The following is a 22444-nucleotide window of genomic DNA, read 5'->3' on the forward strand; positions in this document are numbered from 1 at the left end:
CCAGTCTGGGCCCAGTACATTGGTGATGGAGACTGAACTGGTTGATTCTGGGTGTGGGTGGGGAACCTTCCTGCATGCAGACCAAGAAGCACAGGCTAGCTGAGGCTTTCACTCTCCTTATGTTTCGGATGAGCCAGTGAAATGTGGTGGAGTTGAACGCATAGCTGGCCATCTGGAGGATGTCAGCTGACAGCTGCAAAATGAAGGGGAACTGTCTTCTCTCCCGTAGCTCAAGGGCACCCATGGGGAGAAGTTAAAAACCCTCACCACTGAAAACTTTGTGCCTGCCCTTCTTTCAACAGATCTGCAGCACAGTTGTGATTTAGTCTTAATTAAGATGCTAGTCTAAAAACATCCTGTCATATTTTAAAAACAAGCCTGTTCTTTCTTTCTATATTTTCCCACAAACACTTTTATCACAACCTTGATCTTACAGCACGAACTCAAGCACAGCTTTTATTAATTGTAAGCTACAACATTTTGCTATATATTATGTCAGTCTCACCTCAGCTCCTGGCAAGATCATGGAGTGGATCCTCCTGGGAACTATGCTGGGGCACATGGAAAATATGGAGGTGATTGGCAACAGCCAGCATGGCTTCACTAAGGACAAATCATGCCTGACAAATCTGGTGGCCTTCTACGATGGGGTTACAGCATTGGTGGATAAGGGAAGAGCAACTTACATCATCTACCTGGACTTGTGCAAAGCATTGGGCACTGTCCCACATGACATCCTCATCTCTAAATTGGAGACATATGGATTTAACAGATGGACCACTTGGTGGATAAGGAATTGGCTGGATGGTCACACTCAAGAGTTGTGGTCAACAGCTCGATGTCCAAGTGGAGACCAAAGTGCTGTTCCTCAGGGGTCGGTGTTGGGACTGGTGCTGTTTAACATCTCTCTTGGTGACATGGTCAGTGGGATCGAGTGCACCCTCAGCGAGTTTGCTGACAACACCAAGCTGTGTGGTGCGGTCGACACGCTGGAGGGAAGGGATGTGCCATCCAGAGGGACCTGGACAGGCTTGAGAGGTGGGACAGTGTAAACGTCATGAAGTTCAACAAGGCCAAGTGCAAGGTCCTGCACGTGGGTCGGGGAAATCCCAAGCACAAATAGAGGCTGGGCAAGGAGTGGATTGAGAGCAACCCTGTGGAGAAGGACTTGGGGGTGTTAGTTGATGAGAAGCTCAACATAACCCAGCAATGTGTGTTTGAAGTCCAGAAAGCCAACCGTATCCTAGGCTGCGTGAAGAGAAGTGTGGCCAGCAGGTTGAGGGAGGGGGTTCTTGCCCTCTACTCCACTCATGTGACCCCACCTGCAGTGCTGTGTCCAGCTCCGGGGCCCCCAAAATAAGGACACGGACCTGCTCAAGTGGGTCCAGAGGAGGCCACGAAGATGATCAGAGGATTGGAGCACCTCCCCTGTGAGGACAGGCTGAGAGAGTTGGGGTTGTTCAGTGTGGAGAAGACTCCGGGGAGACCTTAGAGCGGCCTCCCAGTACTTAGGGGGCTACAGGAAAGATGGGGAGGGACTCTTGATCAGGGGGTGTAGGGATAGGACAAGGGGTAACAGTTTTAAACTGAAAGAGAGTAGATTCAAACTGGGTGTAAGGAAGAAATTCTTCCCTGTGAGGGTGGTGAGACACTGGAACAGGTTGCCCAGAGAAGGTGTGGCTGCCCCCTCTCTGGAATGGTTCAAGGCCAGGTTGGACGGGGCTTTGAGCAACCTGGTCTAGTGGAAGGTGTCCCTGCCCATGGCAGGGGGTTGGGACTAGATGAACTTTAAGGTCCCTTCCAACCCAAACCATTCTATGATTCTATGTAATGCTTCATTGGGGCCTAGAGTTCTGCAGATGAAAAGAATGACTGTTTATTGCTAAAAACATGCACCATTTAAAGCATATCTTTTTGTCTTTATTGCTGAATGTTATGCGACATTAAATTTTACATTCAGGGCACGGCTCACCTCTGTCATTGCACTCAAAGCAATCGCTTTTTGAGACTGGAATGTCTCCCTCAGGGAGGAAAGACTTGTTTCTGCCCCAGATAAGACACTATGGCTGTGGGCAAATTACTTTTCCCCTTTGGTATAAGTTTTTTTACCGTTCATAATTATTATGACTCAGGGACCTGTGGATTCTGAAATAAATAAAAATCTGGCAACTGCAGTTATTTTGTTTATAGCTGTAGTAGGAACTTGCCATGGAGTACAGGAGCAGACAGCAGAGGAGAGCCTATCTTCCCTCTCCAGAAAAACAGTTTTCAGACTAAATGACTTTTGTAGAGCAAGAGAACAAAAACCCCTTGAGGCACAAGAAACGGCACTCGACAACTGCACGAAGATGGACAGAGGGACCGTTAATACCCGTGGCGCCAGGGACTGCTTGCTTCTACCTTCCACGCGTGTCCGGCCGGCCCTGCCTCACACGGCCGCGCTACAGGCAGCGATAAAAAGTGCTACTACGCTTCCATGCTGTTAAGCCGGGCTGATGTAACGCCTAGCTTTGCCGAGATGAGCAGGGACAGCACCGTCCCCTCAGCCAGCGGCCCCCCTGAGGCGCCGCCAGCCCCTCAGGCGCCGCGCGCCGCCGGGCGCGGGAAGAGCGCTTTTTCAGCAGTGTGGCGGCTCGCCGCTCCCCGGCCGGGGAACGGGGCGCAGGGGTGCTTTACGGCAAGCGTTTCGACCTCCCCGTCCGCGCTTTGCGGCTGCGTGGCGGGGTGGGGGGCGGGGAAGATGTCTGAGCGGGGAGAAGCCCCGGCGGCAGCGGCAGCGGCGGGAGTGGGGGGTGAGATGCCGGCGAAGAAGCAGAAGCTGAGCAGCGACGAGAACAGCAACCCCGGGGACCTGTCCGGCGACGAGAACGTGAGGCTGGGCCGGGAAAGGAGGGGGGGCGGGGGGGGGGAAGGGGCGGTGAGGCGGGAGCGCGCGCGCGCGCGGCGGCCGCGGGGCCTCGCGGCGGGGGCAGGGGGGGAGCGCTGAGGCGAGAGGGGCCCCCGTCCGCCCGCCGGGCCCCACTATGAGGGGACCTCCCGGCCAGCCCCCTCGGGTGTCCCGCGGCCCGAGATCCCCGTCCGACCCCACCGGGGCGCATCCCAGGCGGGAGAGGGGATGGGGGCGAAGAGGGAGAGGAGGGTGTCAGCCCGCCCGCCTCGGCTCGGCTCGGCTCGGCGGCAGCCCCCCGAGGTAGACGGGCCGTTGGAGGGAGGCCCCGGTGGGAGACACCAGCGTGGGTCTGAGGGAGAGACCCTCACTTTTTCCTCCACGTGGGTGAGGGAGAATTTGAGGCCCAAACTCTTAAGCGGGCTCTGTCTCGAAATCTGCTTCAAAATGTCAGACTTACTTTTTTTTTTTTTTTTTTTTTTGCTGCAAACCAGCAAAATTTTCCATCTTTCTTGCAGTTTTGTGTCGTGTGTCTTCACCGTCATGTTGCAGAGTAACAAGCAGCATAAATTTATTTGTGCAGCCCTTTGGTAAACGAGGAAGAGGGGATAGTGCTCATAAGCTCCTGTCAGCATAAGAGGCAGCGGGGACTGAGGACTGTAATCTCTAAATTAGGCTAAAATCTAGTGTTCAGAACAAAAGTAATGTGATTGATACAGAATAGCTTTGTCCTTGAAAGATAAACTTAATCTAAGGTATCTAGCAGTCGTTTTACATAGTTACTGAGTGGTGGATACTATTTGGGTGTTAACTTTATTAAGGGTGGGGTTTTTTCCGGTTAGAGCACTTAGCCAGAAAGTTAGGGATCTGGACCTCATCCCCCACAAGCTGTGGAAGTGCTGCTTGTGAGGTGACGGGCAGGTTCAAGGTGCTCCACACCACTGCTATGGAGTTCTTTTACTGCTCTGCAACATTTGTGAGTCCAAGTGTAATTTGGTGGCAAAGGCATTCAGGTTTGCTTTGCTGTCTGCTGTGGACTGTCAGTGACCACAGATGTGGGCTGTCTAGTTATTGAAAATGTGACCTGTCTTGGTGGTGAAAGGACTCCCTTTTCAGGAGTTGGTTACTGGACTCCGCTACTCCTGAAAGATGGGGATTCTGTTTAAAAGTTGGCATAATAGTGTCAATTTGGAGAAAGGGTGTATTTTGTTCCACAGGTATCCTGGGTGCAAGTTCATTGGCTATGTTGTAGTTGCAGATACTCAGTGTAGTTGCATGGTACCAGGTATCTGGTGTTCTTACACTGACAGTATCTGACTAGTCCAGAGAAAATGTCATTCTTGTGAAGTATTACAGCTCTGGCTAGCAAGTGCGCTTGGGAGATGAGAATTTGGCAAGCTCGGAAATTTCTTAGGGTAAAGGACAAGAAACTGGAAAAGGTAAAAATTGTTAAACTTGGTTATGTGTATTAGGGGAGGGTTGACTCTCGTAGGGGTGCAACGTGAAGGGAATAACTTCAGGTTTGGGCAGTTCAATTTACAGGCCTGTGCATTGTCTTTCCTCCTTTTTCTTCTATGTCCTGATTTTTGGAGTTGTTGGGCAAACAAAGACCAGTGCACCTCTACTGGGTTCTGCTGATACAGATATGAAACTGGGACAAATAAATGTTTCGTGGGAATTGGTGTATTAATGTTTATAGCTGACCTTATTCCTTATTCCTAGTGGAGTTCCTGTTGCAGCTTCATGTTACACTTAATCTCCTCCGGTGACAGGCTGTTGTCTGCCTCTGTCTCCCTTAGTTCAGATCTAGAAATCACATGGCCTTGGGATGAGTTGATCCATGCACACCTGCCCCCCCGCTACTCTGATGGAAAGTGAACGGACTACCTTGCCAGGGGGAAGAAGAAATAAAAAAAGTTTATTTTTAACAAGCTGAACTTCCTCATTGGAAACCCAGGGCTGCCAGTTACGATGCGGGTGAAGTTGAAGTGTGCAGTGATGGGTGATGCAGAGAATAGAAATGCCCTTTTGAGTAGTGTCTTGCAGTCAGACGGCATATGAAATTGTAGTTTCTGTTAATTGTCCAAAGCTGATCTGAAACTGCTCAGGGACTGGGTGGGTTGTTTTGCACACCCTTTTTTTTTTTTTTTTGTTCAGTTCTCCCCATACTTACCTTAGCTCTGGCTGCTGACAGTTGGAGGGCCAGTTGGATTAGTTAGCTGATCAGACAGCAAGCTAATTTTATTTTTCATTTTCTTATTTTTGACTTAGCTTTTAGTTAAAGGAAGTATATGTAGGAAAGAGCAGGAGTTAGAGGTGGGACTTCCTCTTCTAGTGGCAGGGATGACTTATTGCAGAGCTGTGCTGTGTCTGATGCTGTTGAGGGTGTCCAGAAGTCTCTCAGAATGGTTAGATTCTTGGTATGGCTAAGCATAATGTTTTTACACAAACAGCCTCTTCCTTCAGTACTTCAAAAGTACTCATTTCATCTACGTCAAAGATGTTTTCTAGGGAAAGAAACCACTTTATCGTTAGACATTTTCTTAAGAGCAGCTACCAGTATTCTGAGGAAACTTCACTAGATCACAGTTCACGTCTGTCCCTCTTGGATTAGTCCTCATGTGACTCATGTTCTGTTTCTAGGGAGGAATGCTATTATGTTAGTAATAGATTTAAATACATGAATCTAAATAACACCAAGTCCTAGGAGATCTGTTCATATGGAGGAGAAGAAAAAGTGAAAAGGCCAAGTGCTGCATAATTAGTTCAAATTATATGGCAGTTAATGATATCTTTATTACATTCTATATAATTTGAATGTTTTCAGGATGATGCCGTTAGTATTGAAAGCGGTACTAACACCGAACGCCCTGATACACCAACAAACACTCCTAATGCACCTGGAAGAAAAAGCTGGGGGAAAGGAAAATGGAAGTCAAAGAAGTGCAAATATTCCTTCAAATGTGTAAATAGCCTAAAGGTAGGTATGTGTAAGCTTCAACATGGGTACCTTTGCTGGCGGTAATTAGCGTTGACTGTGAGACAGTGTCAAGACAGATATTTTTAAATATCTGTGTACAATTATATTCCATACTTATTTGAAGAAAGTACCCTTACTATTTGGAATGGCTAAAGCTTTGAAGAAAAAGAACACTGAGAAATAGGAGACAGCAGGTAGTGCTGCAGTTCACCCATTTTTTGTACAGTTTTGCAAAGTTATGTGTGATATAACTGTGTATTTCATTGAAGCTATGGTTGCTTCAGATAAAGACAAGAAACTGGATAAACAAATGAAAATAAAACAAAACCTGTGACAACCTGATGCAAAGTACAGAACCTGTAGAGATTTTTCTTCCCGTTGAAATGTGGTTTTTTTAAAAAAAAAAAAAGAAGACCCAGCAATCTTGGAGTAACTTTTTCCTCACACTTACCAGATCAGGTGTCTTCTGTCCTTTGGCAATTGTCATAAATGCTATATAGTGCAATTCAGTTAATTTATCATGAGTGCTGTGATTATCTGTTCGCACCTGGTCTATTTATCTTCCCACATAATACCTGGTGGTATTAAGGGATGTGGATTCATGGTCTTTATTCCCTGTTCTTGTGTTTTGGGGTGGTATTGTTTTCTTCCGCGCTGGTGACAGACTATGGTGAACTGAATGAATTTTCTCTTTGATTCTTTTACACTGTCAGGATGTTGTTCTTTCATTCCCCAGCCTTGTGTGGGATATTTATGTGGCAAAAGCTGTAAATATGTCATCTAATTTGATTTTTACAAGATCTCTAAATAAAGAAAATACTGCGTCTGGAACAAGATGGGAGTCTTGTTAAACTTTATATTTAGCTAACAAGAGAATGTGTGCAGCTCCATGGTGGATGTTTGCTGCAGAATTGCTTTAAGAGGTTTTTGTCGTTCCCCCGCACTTAACTGTTGAGCTGTGCTGATGTAGCTGTTTCTGAACTTTGGCTTCAGACTGCCTCGCTGAAATGCTGGGGTAGCTGAGTAGGAGGGGATGAGAGGTTTGGAGCATGGAAACCTCCTAAATGAGCTTTGCCACTGGAGAAATTGTGGTATGAAGCTATACTGGCAAAAGTATCTGGGAAACAAGTTGATGTTAATGTGTTTTTTGAAGTATAAAAATTATCTCTAGTCCTTTCAGGGTGTAGGAGGAAGGGAAGTTCTTTCATTTTCACCTAGGTAGGCAGCTGTTCCTGTGATTCGCATGAACTGCCCCCGCAGATAGTGCTTTTTGTGGCTTCAAGTCATACTTCAAACACAGGCGTGGGCCTTTCGGCACCCAAACATTTAACAAGTTCTGAGTTTTGCTAAGCATATTTGTTTTCTATCTGCAGACCAAATATTCCAAAGGGGTTAGTACTTTTCAAGTGTCTCCTGGGAAAACAGAAGATTCCCTCATCCCAATTTCAACCCAGGCCTCGCTATAGGGTGACCCAAAAGACCACCCTATGAAGTTAAGCAATCCCTGACTTCCGTGGATTTAGATCAGGGCCTGGGAACAGATTCCCGTGCAAGTGGAATCAAGCTGTGAAGGAATAAATGTAGCGTTTCAGCTAAGTGGGTTATTTTTATTATCTTCTTTTTCCCATTTCTCTTTGAACTGAAATTAATGCTAATAATAATAAACATGCATGTTAATACAAAGACTAGGTAGCAGCCAAATTTGGTAACTCCTTTTTACTTCATGTTTGAGGAAGCCTCTCTTCTTTTGTTTTTTTTCAGTTCTTCCATACTAATTTGCAGATACTATGGAGATAAACTCTAACAGTTGAATGTTGTATATGGGTTCAGAAAGACACTTGTGACTCTTTGGATATCCCATCGTATATCCCATAGTTTATATATCTTTGAACTATACTGTAAGGTGCATGTACTGCAATTAGTGAAGAGTCAACATGATTTAAAGACATGGAAATTAATTTTAATATTCTTTAGGGATGTATATATTATGTGTTTTTTCACTTTCCTACTCTTGTTTTTTCCTCTCAGTTTGCTTTTTACTTCTTTTCCTTGGGGAAACAAAGAAATATGTCCATAACCATCTGCTTTGAATGTTAAATGGTTGTGATTCAGCCTGAAAAACTCAGTGCTTGCTAAATATGCTTTTTAAATACTACTGTGGAAGTTATTTTGGGTGAAACTTAAGCATCAGGAAAACAAAAATATAACTTGGAAAATGACAGGAAATAAAAAACTGCCTTTTTTTTCCTTTTAGCAGTACTAAGTTACTGTAAGGTGTACTGAGATATCTTTGCTGTCTGTGGGCTGAATGGAAATGTAGCTTATAAATAAGCCTATACAGCTAACAGACACACGTCCTCACATACATCCATATATGTTTTGCTTATAGATCTTCCAGCAAAGAACTGTGTATATTCTGCCTTGATGTGCTCCCTTTGAAACGATGCTATTGTTTGCCCTGCCCTTTGCTTTTGCTTAGGGTGTAGCTCAGTGGTTGTTAGCAGTCTGGTGTTGTCTCTCAGCTTCTACTCGCTGTCCCTTGAGCTGGGAATCGGTGACCAACCACATGCAGGATTCTAGCTTGTTGATGCATAAAGGAGAGGTAACTAAAACCAGTGCCAGTAATGGCTTGCTTCCACTTCAGGGAACTGGAAATGCACGTGTGGTCAGTTGGTTCCCCGCTGGCAGTGTGGGTGATGGCATATTAAAATGGATTCATGTAGTTACAGGTGATTATTTTTTTGCATTGGCATAGCATTTACTTCACTGCCTTCAGTCTAAAAACAGGTCTAGTCTTACTCTCTGACTGAACCTGAGTTGGCGTTGAGTGAGTAAGGGCAGAGCTAATCATTGATTATTATTCATTTGCTTTTGTAACAATTGTAGGTCTGTTTTCTCCTCTGCCTTCTTTCTCTGGTGCATGAAGAACCTGAGTACTTTGGGTTTTGTGCCCTTTATTCATACCAAGGTCAGGACAGCATTTCACAATTCTACTTTTGGACCAGCATGTGGGTCACTCTTCTGTCTGTACAAACCAGTGGTCAGATTTCTGTGACATACTTGGCATCTCAGGGTAACCATAATGTGCAGCACCTAAAAGTGTAATGTCTTTAAAAATCCGCTTCATTGTTTAGCATTTGGGACAAAAATTACAGTGGACACGTATTATCAAAATAGCTATATGCTGTCTCTGACCACTAAACATGATGGTGGTTTAAATGAGATGAGCATAACTTCTTCAGATACCCTAGTGACTTCCTGCAAGAGCCTCTGCCTTACTCCTTATCTGTTAAACACCAGAAAAGCTGCAATGTGTATGGTCGGGCTCTTGGAGGTTGTAGCACTCAATGTGAGGAATGTAGTGCAGATGGTACAAGTAGTCTAAAGGCATTTGTCTCGCAGAGTAATTTTTCCAGGGAAATAGGTTGTCTGTGAAAAAGCTGACTAAATACTTTAGGTATGTACTCAAATACAGAAATATAGAAACAGTAGAGCTCTCTGTTGTATCTCTCTTTATTACATATTGCCTTGGTCTGGATCCTACCTAGAAAATCACAAACTTATCACAACTTAGGCTGGAAAAATATCCTATCTTGAAGGGGAAAAACATCCTCCTCTTCACTCTTCCCATTTCACTAAATATCAGAAAGGGTGCACATGACAGAGAACAAGGTTACTCTGGAAAAACAAGTGCAAAACCTGCTAATATGTCTCTGTAATAAAGCAGTAAGAATCCATGCATTTTACCTGTGGTATCTTCATGCAGTGAGTCAAAAGCCCTCTGTATTCACTAGCATGAACTCTTTCACGCAGAAATTCAAATCCAACTAATTATCGGTGGGTAATCTTTTTAAACTATTCTGTATTTGACCTCTCAGCCATTCTCTTGAAGGAAGACTTAAATACACTCAAAAATAAGCCTAGAAAGTAAAATTCATTACTTTATTGGACACTAAAAATCACGGCCTTGTGTATGCAGTTTTATGGCATAGAATTTTCCTCATTCTTCATCTCTAATTAAACTATAATGCTTTACAGATGCTGAATACCTGCTTTTTTCTTCTGTCCTGGGGTCACTAATAACCTTGCTACTTTTCCCTTTGCTGATATCCCATATCCCTCATCACATAAAGCCACTAGTCTGTTCTTTCATGTTATGATGGGTAATACTTCCAGTTAAACTTTGAGCAATTCTTTTAAATGTGTATTGAGCTTTGAAAGTTGTTACCTCTCTTTAAGAATTGCAGGAGGGCCTTCCATCTCTGAAAGATTTTATCCCTTCTCTTTCCACTCTTCTAGCTATTTCTGTTAATGACAGATAGTGCCTTTCTCAGTAAATAATGCTATTTTAAATTATTCCAGACTTCCTTACCTTTCTTTTTCTGACTAGTGTTGGACTTCCCACCCATACCCCCTCCTCAGGTTTATTCTTTGGTTCTTGGCTAGGCCAGAGCTTCCAGGCTAATATTTCTGGTGTTGTCTCTGAAGCACTGCCATTTGAAGGCTGCTTAGCAGCCGTCATGAGACACTTCCTTCCTGCCTGCACTGTCCCAGACAGTCCCCTGTGGGGAGGCACTTTAATGAACATTATTCTTACTGAAAACATCCTGTCAGGACAGGCCAAAATACTGTTATCAATTATTAACAAGCACCACCATATTCATCACAATTCATAAACATATCTGCTTCTTTTCTTTCTCTATTAAACTGATGTAAGCTGCATAAAAATAATACTTGGCATTTCTCTGGTAACTGTTTGTGAAGGCAATCTGAAAACACTTTGTAGACGTGAACTTTGCAGCAGCATTGTGGCATGCTGGGGAGAGTTCGTCGTGTCTGTGATAAGTTGCAAAACCTAACTGCTGTAATAACGAAATGTGGCCCTTCTCCACCTTTATACCAGTATAATTCTTCTCTGTCCTAATAATTCTCCTCTGTCTAGTTGTAAATCCTTGTGTGGAAGTAATTATAACAATATAAAAATGCATATAGATGTGGCCTTAGATGCAGAGGTTGCCTTGTTGAAATTTGCAAAACAAAGTAGTAGCGCTGCAAATATAACTCAGGAGTTCCGCCAGCTTCTGGCCATAACTGAGACAACAGTTCTTCACTTTTTAAAGCTTGCTGGGGAGGAAAATGGGGGTGTGTCAGAATATTCCTTTAACCTTCCTTATGACAGCAAAGTTAAAATGTGATGTTACAAAACTGTTCTTTTTAACTGTTCGCTACCTGAAATTATACTGGATGTGAACCCAGTAGTTTCAGGAGGAAAACATACCAAGCTGTTTACCACCACAGCTGAATTTCATGGTAATATGCTTGTGGGTTTTATCTTTTTTTGTCTCTCATTTACTTTACATCTACAGGAGGACCATGGTCAGCCTTTGTTTGGAGTCCAGTTTAACTGGCACAGTAAAGAAGGTGATCCTCTCGTTTTTGCCACTGTAGGCAGCAACAGAGTGAGTAATGTGTTTTTAACCATAAGCCCTTCTGTGTGGTTCTGCCTGCATTCTTTTTTTTTTTTCAGCCAAACCCTTTACCTGTGTTTGGTGCAGACATGGGATACTTCATATAGAAAGTTTTATTTCTGAGGTTTGTGGCATCTGTTATCTGGGAGAGTTGCATCCTCTGGACTGTTTTATGAAGTCATGTGTTAGCTATTTGGGAATTAGCCTATATAGTAAAGAAAAAAATCCTTCAGTAATATAAACATGGGATAAGGAAGAGAGGTGCATAAATGTATCTTCTCACTAAAATTACTCCTCACAGATGTTATTGTTTCCAAAAGGTCATATGTTCTAAAATGGGATGAGAAGTGTCTGCAGTGATGCCAGGCAGCTCAGTAACTAAATTAATGGCCTGTGTGGAGTGAATTTATAGGCTTTTTCTGAACAAGGGTCTATGTCATTTCAGTCTTGAAAATAACTCCTGAAGTGCATTCTATGCAAGTGGTGTGAATAAACAAGAAGCCTTTCATTTCCAGGTTTGTTCCACCTGGCAGTTACTAAAAGTGCTAAACTAAGATTAAACAAAGTATGAATGGCTCATTAAAAGACCAAGTCATATTAGAGATGGTGTGGTGAGTTGACCGTGGCTGGATGCCAGGTGCCCACCAAAGCTGCTCTCTCACTCCCCTCCTCAGCTGGACAGGGGAGAGAAAATATAACGAAAGGCTCATGGGTCGAGATAAGGACAGGGAGAGATCACACAGCAATTACCATCACAGCCAAAACAGACTCGACCTGGGGAAATTAGTTTAATTTATTACTAATCTAATCAGAGTAGGATAATGAGAAATAAAACCCAAATCTTAAAAACACATTCTCCCCAGGCTCAACTTCACTACCCGTTTCTTGACCTCCTCCCCCTGAGTGGCGCAGGGGGATGGGGAATGGGGGTTGAGGTCAGTTCATCACACATTTTCTCTGCTGCTCCTTCCTCCTCATGCTCTTCCCCTGCTCCAGCGTGGGGTCCCTCCCACAGCAGACAGTCCTCCATGACTCCAGTGTGAGTCCTTCCCATGGGCTGCAGCTCCTCATGAACTGCTCCAGCGTGGGTTGCTCCCACGGGGTGCAGTCCTTCAGGAACAGGCTGCTCCAGCGTGGGTCCCCCACGGGGTCACAAGTCCTGCCAGCAAATCTGCTCCAGCGTGGGCTCCTCTCTCCATGGGGCCACAGGTCCTGCCAGGAGCCTGCACCAGCGTGGGCTTCCCACGGGGTCACAGCCTCCTTCAGGCATCCCACTGCTCCAGCGTGGGGTCCTCCCTGGGCTGCAGGTGGGTCTCTGCTCCCCCGTGGACCTCTCTGGGTGCAGGGCACAGCTGCCTCACCATGGGCTGCACCACGGGGTGCAGGGGAATCTCTGCTCTGGCTCCTGGAGCACCTCCTGCCCCTCCTTCCTCACTGACCTGGGTGTCTGCAGAGTTGTTCCTCTCACATATTCTCACTGCTCTCTGCTGCTGCTGTTGCGCAGCAGTTTTTTTCCCCATTCTTAAATATGTTATCCCAGAGATGCTACCACCGTCACTGATGGTCTCGACCTTGGCCAGTGGTGGGTCCATCTTGGAGCCGGCTGGCATTGGCTCCATCGGACATGGGGGAAGCTTCTAGCAGCTTCTCACAGGAGCCACCCTTGTAGCCCCCTGCTACCAAAACCTTGCCACACAAACCTAATACAGATGGCTGCAGTAACTGATTCCAAATAGAGTTTAATCTTACTAAGACAGTTCAAATAATAGATACGTGTATCTGGGAAGGACTGCTGACAAGTCCTGGAGTGGTGCTTCACTGAAATTGCTGTGAGCATTCTTTTACCGAACCATTTCCACTTGTTGGAAACAAACAGGTGATGGATGAGATCTAAGCCATAAGACACACTATGTCTCCCCATCAGGAAGTGAATATACAGGTGCATGTGATTTCCTTTTGAAATATATGACAAGTAAGCAGAAATCTCTCCCTTTTTTTTTTTCTCCAGGTTACTTTATATGAATGTCATTCCCAAGGTGAAATCCGTCTGTTGCAGTCCTATGTGGATGCTGATGTATCCTTTTAAGTTTAAAAGCCACTTGTTTGCTTCCTGTTCATCAAAAATGAAGAGGCTTTGTAGGAAAAAGCATGTGAAGGTTTTGTCTGTGATTTAATACTTTGCTCATGTGACACATTCCTTATGTTAGGTCCAAGTCTTACCTCCTTCCCACATCCTAGAGTCCCTCCTATTGAGAAAATATTAAAAACGCAGACTCATGGACCATGCTGTATTAAAATATTTGAAAACTGATTCTCCGTCAGTTTAATCTTCCCAACACTAATATTTGTGTAACGTTTCATATTCACTGCTTTACAGTAGTCTCAGTTTCCCGGTAAATTGGAACTGGGTTTAAAGCCTAAGAATCATGTTTCATGCTCTGAAGTGGTAATAACTCGTGTTGATCATTTGCAGTACACAAGTCAGTAACTTGTGAACTCTGTCTTGATTCATCCTCCTTTTATTCCAAATCTTTGGATGTTTTGGAGAAAGAGGTTGGAAAGTGATGCCGAGAGAGAGAACGAGTTCCTTGTATGTTATGGAACAGAAGTGAGGAAACTGGCATCTATAGAAAAGGTGATGGTGCTTGTATCTGCATAGATACATAATCAAATATGTATCTTTTTCTTATTGCCTCCAGCAGAGACTCCTGGGCACTTACATAAAATAGCAACAAGTTTACTTAAAAAATCACATTGTTTTTAAAAAAATAAAATCTGTTTCTTCTGTGTTCCTTAATGTGAGATGTTGTAGGCAGATGAAAATTTCTATACCTGTGCGTGGACATATGATAGCAATACAAGCCATCCTCTTCTGGCTGTGGCAGGGTCCAGGGGTATTATTAGGATAATTAATCCTATTACAATGCAGTGTATAAAGGTGAGTGCTCCAGACTTTGAGTTACAGCTTGCGTTTCAGTAAGGCATGAAACTTATGTCTTCTAAATACATAAACATGAGGGGAAATGATAACTTGGTCTCTGAATTCTATCCCAGCACTACGTGGGCCATGGAAATGCAATCAATGAACTGAAATTCCATCCAAGAGATCCAAATCTCCTTTTATCTGTAAGCAAAGGTGAGGAAAAAAACCTCTTTTGTTTTTGTGTAAATCAGGATACTTTGGATTGGATTTTGGTCTTGAAAATGGCCAAAACCTTCATGATTTTTTTATGAATGGCACTGAACAAGTTTACCTTGAAATTTGAGAGCAAATCTTGCTCTTGTGGCTATATATCTTGTACATATTAAATCCATGGCCTACAATAAACATAACTCCACCTGTGGTGCAAAGGGATTGCGAACAGTGCTGCTTTTAGGAAAGAAGGAACATGAGCATTGGGGTTGCTCTTCCCTTTCTAACAGTCGAGTTAATTTTTTTTTCAGTTGTTGAATCATGTTGCCATCTAGTGGGGATGTCTTAATGTCACAGACAGCATTCACCATCGTGTTCATGGGGAAAACTTCGATTCTCTGTTGCTCAGGAGCAGCTCTGACTTTAATTGGACTTTGTGTAAAAAGCATATTAGTGAAGGGAGAAGTGGGGTTTTGGTATGGTGTCTTATGGGCTTGTCCAGAACATTTCAAGAGTCACAACTTCCTAATCTTGACTGTTCTGTGAAGTAAGGGCATGCTTGATCTGCAAGAGCAAGCCTTCAGGAGTGCTCAAGTTGGAAACATTCACATAAGGGGACTTTTGACTTTAGCGTATTCGGTATTACTGATGAAGCTACAAGAGAACAGGAGTTGGGAACCTCTCTGATTCTTGCAGCTGTCAAGTTTGTGCTGTGGGTCTGTAACGCTGAATTTCTTGAGTTCTGTATATTTTTTAGGTTCTCTTTTAAATAACATCTTGACATCAGCTGTAGTACTACAAGTTTTAATGTGCAATCTCTGGACCAGGTACTATCTTCAAGAAGGCATGAGGCAGGAGAGTACTGGGGTCTCAGAACTGCTTGGCTAAGAGATGAGTAGAAAAAGAGGAAAATACTTGGGACTGTGTGGCCTTCCAGCTGGTGTTGCTGTAATTCAGTGCAGTGTTCTTGTGGAATCCAAGAGGGAAAGGCACTAGAGGCTCCCATTTCCAAATGAGAAATACAGTAGAGGTTCTTCATTAGAAATTGTTAAAACTTTCTTTAAACAAGTGGATTAGTCTGATTTAGGAATACATATTTTTTATAGAAACAACTTCTCCCATCCCTACAGTCTGGGGTTAATAAAGAATAATATTTTAAAGGTTAAAAAAACAGAAAATCAAAACTTCTCTGAATGCTAATGTAAGAATGGCTGAAAGGAATTCTAGCATTTTTTGATACATAAAATTGTTTTTGAGATAAGACTGAATAAAAGCATATTTGTCCAAGATCAGGCTCTTCTTTGCTTTTTGGATGGTCTAAAGATCCAAGTATATTTTTGCTAGAAGCTGTCCCTAGGGGTGGGGGGTAGACACACTTTCTCAATTACAGAATTACTCTTAACAATAGTTTAGTTGTAATGGCAATTTTAGTTAACGCAGTTCCGTTGTTTCTTACAAGTGAAGAAGAATTAAGTGCCTTTTTGATGTTTACATGAACACCTGTTATTGAAAGTAGTTAAGCTGAATTATATTATTCATATGTACATATAAAAAGCAGCATGTAATTTTATTTGTTCTTTATAGATCATGCATTGAGACTGTGGAACATCCAGACAGACACGCTGGTTGCAATATTTGGAGGAGTAGAAGGGCACAGGGATGAGGTGTTAAGTGCAGTAAGTGGAAGACTGTGGGGCAGTGATCTAGATTTACAAAGGGTAGTAAGCCTACAATATGCAAATTTTATCCTCTTGTGCACTGTTTTGATATTATACTTACTTAAAAAAAACCTGAAGTGCATAAATACTGTTTTAAGGGGATAGGCAAGTTTAAATCTAAGGTGGTTTGATTGATCGGGCCACCTCTCAATATACAGGACAGGTGTTCGCTTTCTGTCTAGCTAGTTTTCTCACAGTGCAGCCTAGAAGTAAACAAAATAGAGCTCAGTGGGGCTAGAAAGAGTAAAAAGTTTTCATGATGGTCCCACTTTTGAAGTTCTTGAGGTCTTATCAAGCCAAAGCAGCAAGAACAAATAAGCCTTGAGAGACATGGTAGTGAAGGAAATAAGTTATTTCAGGTGAGTTATGCTGCTTTTCAGTGGCTGTGAACAGACACTGGTACCCAGCAGTTATCAACTAGAATAGTTGACTTCTAATACGCTGCTCTTAAGAGCTGTTTCCATTCCTGTTGTGTGACCTGAAAGGTGAGGGGTGCATCTATATGAAACCTGACTTTGTATTATTCTCTTGTGGTTCTAAATAGTCATCACCCTGGAATTCTGCCAGAGTTGCTCCATAAAATGAAACCTAGGGAATTTACTGAGGGAGGAGCACTAGCCCTAGATTCATTGTCTGTCAGTGCTGTTGAATATGCCTCTCGTTCTTGAGAGAGAGTAAATATAATTATTAAGATACTGTGGTGCTTTGCAGTGAGCAGGATTAAGTTATTAGTATTTTTCTGTTTGAAATACACAGTTTTACTGCATTCTCTAAGCCAAAAATGCTTTTTTGATGGAAATGATGGAATAAAATCTGAGTTGTTATAATGCAGCTTAGGCTGGGGGTCCTCAAAATTATTTCATATACATAGGATTATGATCTTCTTGGTGAAAAAATCATGTCCTGTGGGATGGATCACTCTCTAAAACTCTGGAGAATTAATTCCAAGAGAATGATAAATGCTATCAAAGAGTCTTATGAGTACAACCCAAATAAAACCAACAGGTATGTAGTCTTCATCTTCTTGACTGTCTTTGCAAAACATGAATATTCTCACCAGTGGCCCAGGTTAATTCCTATCCAAGTTGGGAGTTTTTGGGGATAGTGAGTGACTGGGGGATTGTGCTGGATACTGAATCTCTACAAGATGTGTCTTCTTGGTGGTTGAATTCAAAGTCCTGACACTTCTATTTTTAATTATTATCTTAATTATTTCTTATCTGCTTTGCTAGAAAATAATCTGGAATTATTATCTCTATCCTTCTTAATTAAAGCTTTTATTTCACAGTGTTTCAAGATGTCAATGGCTTTTCTTTCTCTTACCTCAAAATTTCTAGGAAGGAATCAAATCCGTGTAATTAAATGTAGCAAATAGTTTTATATTGAGTAGTTATTACTAATTATTTTATCTGTTATTTGACTTTGGGGTGGAGACAAAGCTGTTTATGTAGTAATAACCTTAATTTTCATCATTCTCTGATCTGACCTCAGATATGAGTAAATTGTCCATAAGCATAGAAATTAGATACATGATAGATAAATCCTCCTCTATGAAGTTCCTCAACTTTTTAATCTTAACTTCCAGTTAAACCATTGAGAGAATTGAAGAGTCTAAAACACACTGAACATGTTCAGCAGTGAGACTAGCTGTGAAAATACTCTCGCTTTTTTTGGTAATGTTACCAAATATTAAATGATGCTTTTTTTAGCGTGCTTTTTTCAAAATGATGATTTTTTTTTTTTTTTTATAGTGTGCATTTCTATTTAACAATTTAGATGTTGCAGAAGCAGCATCAGGAAAACTGAGCTTTAATTCTTGAAGTATTTGGCAACAGGAGCTGTATTCAGTATCTGAAGGAGTGGCTTTGGTCAGCACTGTTTCTGCACAGTCTTGTTCACGAGAGACTAGTTATTTGATTAGGAATGAGGGTGAAAACAGGGACTGTTTCCATTAGTATTTAAAAAAAAAGCATACAAAATCTACTTTGTTATAAAACTGTTAAAACAAAAAAAAAGGCTTGTCCTTTTAACATCGAGATGTGTTAAAACTGGCTGTTAAAAATTAGACTTGTGCTTCTGTGTTTCTCTGAACCTCACCTGGCAATTTTCTTCATAGGCCTTTTATTTCCCAGAAAATTCACTTCCCTGACTTTTCTACGAGAGACATACATAGAAACTATGTTGACTGTGTACGATGGTTGGGAGATCTAATTCTTTCCAAGGTAATGTTGCAGTTTTTTATCTGCTAGTTTTGAGGATCTTAAACAATAGAAGTTTTACTAGGGGGTCTTAGGTTAAATTACTGTGCTGTGTCAAATGATTTTATGGAGTGTATTGTGAATTTTGTCAACTGGCAGGATGTGTGGATAAGCAGCTTGTACTTAAAAAGTAAAATTATTATTACAGCTGTACCTCTGCTAAAAGCACAGGGATAGCAGCTAACCAGAATCTACACGGAAGGTACAGAAAGAGAATATAAAGGTACTGCTGAGGGGTCCTGCTGCTAAAGGGAGAAATGAGGGTTCCCATAATGGTGTAACTTGGTTTAATGTGCTGTGTCCAGTAGTCCATCTGCTTGCAGATCTTAAACTAGGCGATCCAACTGCCTCGTTGCCAGAAACTGATGCGTGCACGGTCCTGTTGGTTGAAGGAGTTGGGTGAACAATCCTCAAAAGGTTAATTTAAACTGCTCCTTGAAGTGTGTTTGAGCACATCTGGTTGCCTTCCTCTGAACTGGGTGAGGGAGGGCTCCTGCAGCCCTGTTATCTGGCAAGGCTGTGAGGGCAGCAGGCTCCCAGCGATGGGCAGTGATGTGTTGTTGGTGATGGGGCTGTGATCTAAGGGCAGAGGTGAGATTTTCTGTTGTACTTCTTTTAATGTCATTGGGGAAGCCATGAGACAAAATGTTTGGTTATATTTATAGTTAGACTGAATGTGCAGTATAAATTGTAAATATAGGTGATTTTGTTTTCATTGTTTCCCCCCAGTCTTGTGAAAATGCCATTGTGTGCTGGAAACCTGGGAAAATGGAAGATGATATCGATAAAATCAAGCCCAGTGAGTCAAACGTAACCATCCTTGGGAGATTTGATTACAGCCAGTGTGATATATGGTACATGAGGTTTTCAATGGATTTCTGGCAAAAGGTATGTGTGAGCTTGGACTTTGCTGTGTTTGAAGGTGCGTAACTTTTCACTGATTCCATACTTATGGGCATAGAATGTCTCGGTTCCTGCGATGTGATGTGTGAGGAGCAGAATGATTTGCTGCAAGGGGCTTTATAGGAAAATAGCAGAGCCCCGGATTTCTCATTCTGGGTTCTGCCTGGTGGAAAAAATTCCACCAAATAAATATTTATTTTCCATCAAGGGTATGTTTACCGATATCTTACTCCCCCATCTGCAGGGATGGGTAATAAAGTGGACGAAAGGAGGCAAATTTTACAGCATTTCTAGCCCCTCCAACAAACTCATTAAGTCATTCATGTTCAAACATTCACACACAATTTATCAGCTATAGAGCTTTTATAAAATTCTGGCTTCCATTCTTTGAGTTAGTATTTTAAAACTTTTATATCCTCTGCTTTCTTTTAAAGATGCTTGCTCTGGGCAATCAGGTTGGCAAACTTTATGTCTGGGATTTAGATATAGAGGATCCTCATAAAGCCAAGTAAGTACTTACTTTTTTGTAATTTTATTTTTGTTAAGACAGGGAGTTGGGGAACTTTCCTTTTTCCTTTACTGAAAGAAAGGGAACTGTAGAAATTCTTTAACAGTAGTAGTCACTTTCCATTTTAACTACTAGGTAAATAAACATTCTGAGCTCCTGAAGGTTAACATTTATTATTTTTTACTGATTTAATAAATTTTATTACTTTTTACTGATTTATTATTTATATTACAGTATTGCCAAGAGGCCCCAGTTAGATTGTGCTGGGTACCATATGTAGATACAGTAAAACACAATATGTTCCTCAAAGAGCTTACAAGCTAATTAAGGTGGAAAATTTACAGAGCAATTAAGAGAAGATGTGCTGTAGCACATGACAGAGGAGAAATAGGGGAAGGAACTAGAGTAATGGAAGTATAAAGGTTAGCTATGAGCACAACGTAGAGAAAACAGTGCGGCTTTCCAGTTCCTCACCTGTGTGGCCAGGCAATTTTACAGCAAGTCTTATATATATGTGTGTGTGTGTGTATATAAAAAAACCATACAAATGCAAAAAAACAAACCAAAACCCTAAACATAATGTGTATAAAATGTATATACACTATGTATATAAATATAGGCATAATATTTGTATGTACGCTATATAATTATATAAACTGATGTTTACATATTTTAGATGTATGTAATCTATATAAATGTGTGTGTGTGTATATACACAAACATATGAAGTTCCTGAAAATGCTGCAGTCTTTAATCACCCAATTACAATATTTTCTTCCTAACCACTGGGAGAGAACATTGCTGAAGTCCTGAATAATATGATTTAATAAGCTTTCAGTCAGTGCTTCAATGAAAATTGGGTGGATGAGAAATGGTGGTGGGCACACAGGAAATTACTGCTTTCCCAAATCCACATTTGGAATATAAAATACACCAGGAAGGGCATAATCCTGTTGCCCTTCAGCTCCTCCTAGGTCACATAAGAAAGAGGTTGGTGAAACAGTGCTCCATAATGTAGTACCAAGTGCAGATTTAACACTGCAGCTGAATAATTTTTTTTTATTTATAGGTGTACGACTCTTACCCATCCTAAATGTGTTGCTGCCATTCGACAAACCAGTTTTAGCAGGGACAGTAGTATCCTTATAGCTGTGTGTGACGATGCCAGTATCTGGCGCTGGGACAGACTACGATAAATTACTTTTTCTTAATTCAAAGTAGAAAATATATTTTCAAATTATAATATAGTCTGTTAACTCGCTAGTACAGTAGATGCATTTAGTGTAGACTTTCTCAAAGGTTCGGCAGGCTGGAGCTGAACTTAGTGATGTTTACATTCTGTGTATTGTTCTGCTTGAAATTGCTGCTTTTAATAAAAAGAAGTATTTTTGTAAAGTTTTCTGGATTGTCCATTTTAATTATTTCCCACAATGAGTTTTCACTTATGGCCTCTGAAATTGCTTTGCGTATAGCTATCACAAATACACAGTAACTTGCTAGAAATTTGGGTTGTGTATGCTTGCAGCTGGGTTTGTGCCTTTTTGACTGAAAACCTAACGAAGCTATTGAATCTTGTCCAGGGACCACACAAAGAAAATACTTCACTTAAGAATATAGTATAAATAAATGTTAAATCACTGCTAAAAATATTTGAACTCATTCCTTAAGTTAGTTGCACGTTAAATTTTAATAATCTCAAATTGGGATGTGCTTTTCACCGTTTCTGTTACTGGTTAGGGGAAAAAGCTTTACTTCTTTTTTTTTTTTTTTTTTTTTGTGGATCACATCACCTGGATTCTGGCTGTTTCCTTACTGCAATTAACTTAAATCATAGTTAGTTATTGGAAATATATCTTAATTGCCTCTATTGTCTGTATCCCCAAATAGCCTCATCAGTGTTTTACTCGCCCTAGGAATAATGAATTATAAAATCAGTATTATTTCATACAGGTTTAAAATATGTACAATTAATAAAAATGAAAGGGGGAAAATAGATGAGATGGCAGACATCATTAACAACGATAACTGTGTTCAGAACCCTTGTGTATCTTGTCAGTGTACAGCTGAAACGTTAGCGTTTGTGTTCTGGAAGTGGTCCAAGACATTGCACAATAGCTGCGTGTACCTGACCGAGGAAGGTGGGTAGTAACACTTACTGAAGCTGAACCATTTACATACTTTTTTTTCCTACTGTGCTCTTCTTATCCTTCACCATAACACATTACTTGAAAAGAATGTATTAGTGTACTTGTATTTGTATAAAATCCTATCACTGGCAACGTAACAGTGCTTTTTTGATCAGCAGATTAAGTTAAGTAGTTCTGTCTGCGACTGACTTCTTAAGTGCATATCTGACTTTTATCTTTGAGGATATTGCTTTTTCCTGTTCGTTACAGTTTGGGGAGCTTGTAAGTGCTCTGTTTAGATAAACGACCAGTTCAGTTTGAAGGAATATGACTAAGCCCGTTTTGATTTGTGTCCTTGGGAGCCTGCAAAAAATGAAGTTGAACTGGCAAGTAGTGTACAAGTCTTAGTCTGTAACATAGGATGTTTTTCCCTTTTTGCTTTTTTAAATCCTTGTCCTTACTC

The 22444-nt window shown here is 41.6% G+C and overlaps 1 protein-coding gene across 2 annotated transcripts; it reads left to right on the top strand.

The window, feature by feature from the left end:
* Window positions 1-2738: 2738 nt before the first annotated feature.
* On the top strand, window positions 2739-21253 carry EED (embryonic ectoderm development). 2 transcript variants are annotated; one of them, XM_074860404.1, is made up of 12 exons: window positions 2739-2869; window positions 5715-5867; window positions 11234-11326; window positions 13344-13409; window positions 14148-14273; window positions 14390-14471; window positions 16053-16144; window positions 17058-17191; window positions 18303-18408; window positions 19174-19332; window positions 19782-19855; window positions 20925-21253. In XM_074860404.1, the coding sequence occupies exons 1-12, from the start codon at window positions 2741-2743 to the stop codon at window positions 21049-21051; spliced, it is 1341 nt and encodes a 446-aa protein (XP_074716505.1). In that variant the 5' UTR covers window positions 2739-2740; the 3' UTR covers window positions 21052-21253. The 2 variants fall into 2 exon arrangements, with proteins under 2 accessions (XP_074716505.1, XP_074716506.1); XM_074860405.1 differs by lacking the exons at window positions 14390-14471; window positions 16053-16144.
* Window positions 21254-22444: the final 1191 nt, after the last annotated feature.

Source organism: Strix uralensis, chromosome 2, assembly GCF_047716275.1.
Source record: "Strix uralensis isolate ZFMK-TIS-50842 chromosome 2, bStrUra1, whole genome shotgun sequence".
Taxonomy (NCBI): domain Eukaryota; kingdom Metazoa; phylum Chordata; class Aves; order Strigiformes; family Strigidae; genus Strix; species Strix uralensis.

Coding starts and splice junctions, on each gene's coding strand:
- EED (XM_074860404.1), top strand. CDS start 2,741: ATGTCTGAGCGGGGAGAAGCCCCGGCGGCAGCGGCAGCGGCGGGAGTG. Junction 5,868..11,233: donor AATGTGTAAATAGCCTAAAG/GTAGGTATGTGT, acceptor TTACATCTACAG/GAGGACCATGGTCAGCCTTT. Junction 13,410..14,147: donor AGTCCTATGTGGATGCTGAT/GTATCCTTTTAA, acceptor GAGATGTTGTAG/GCAGATGAAAATTTCTATAC.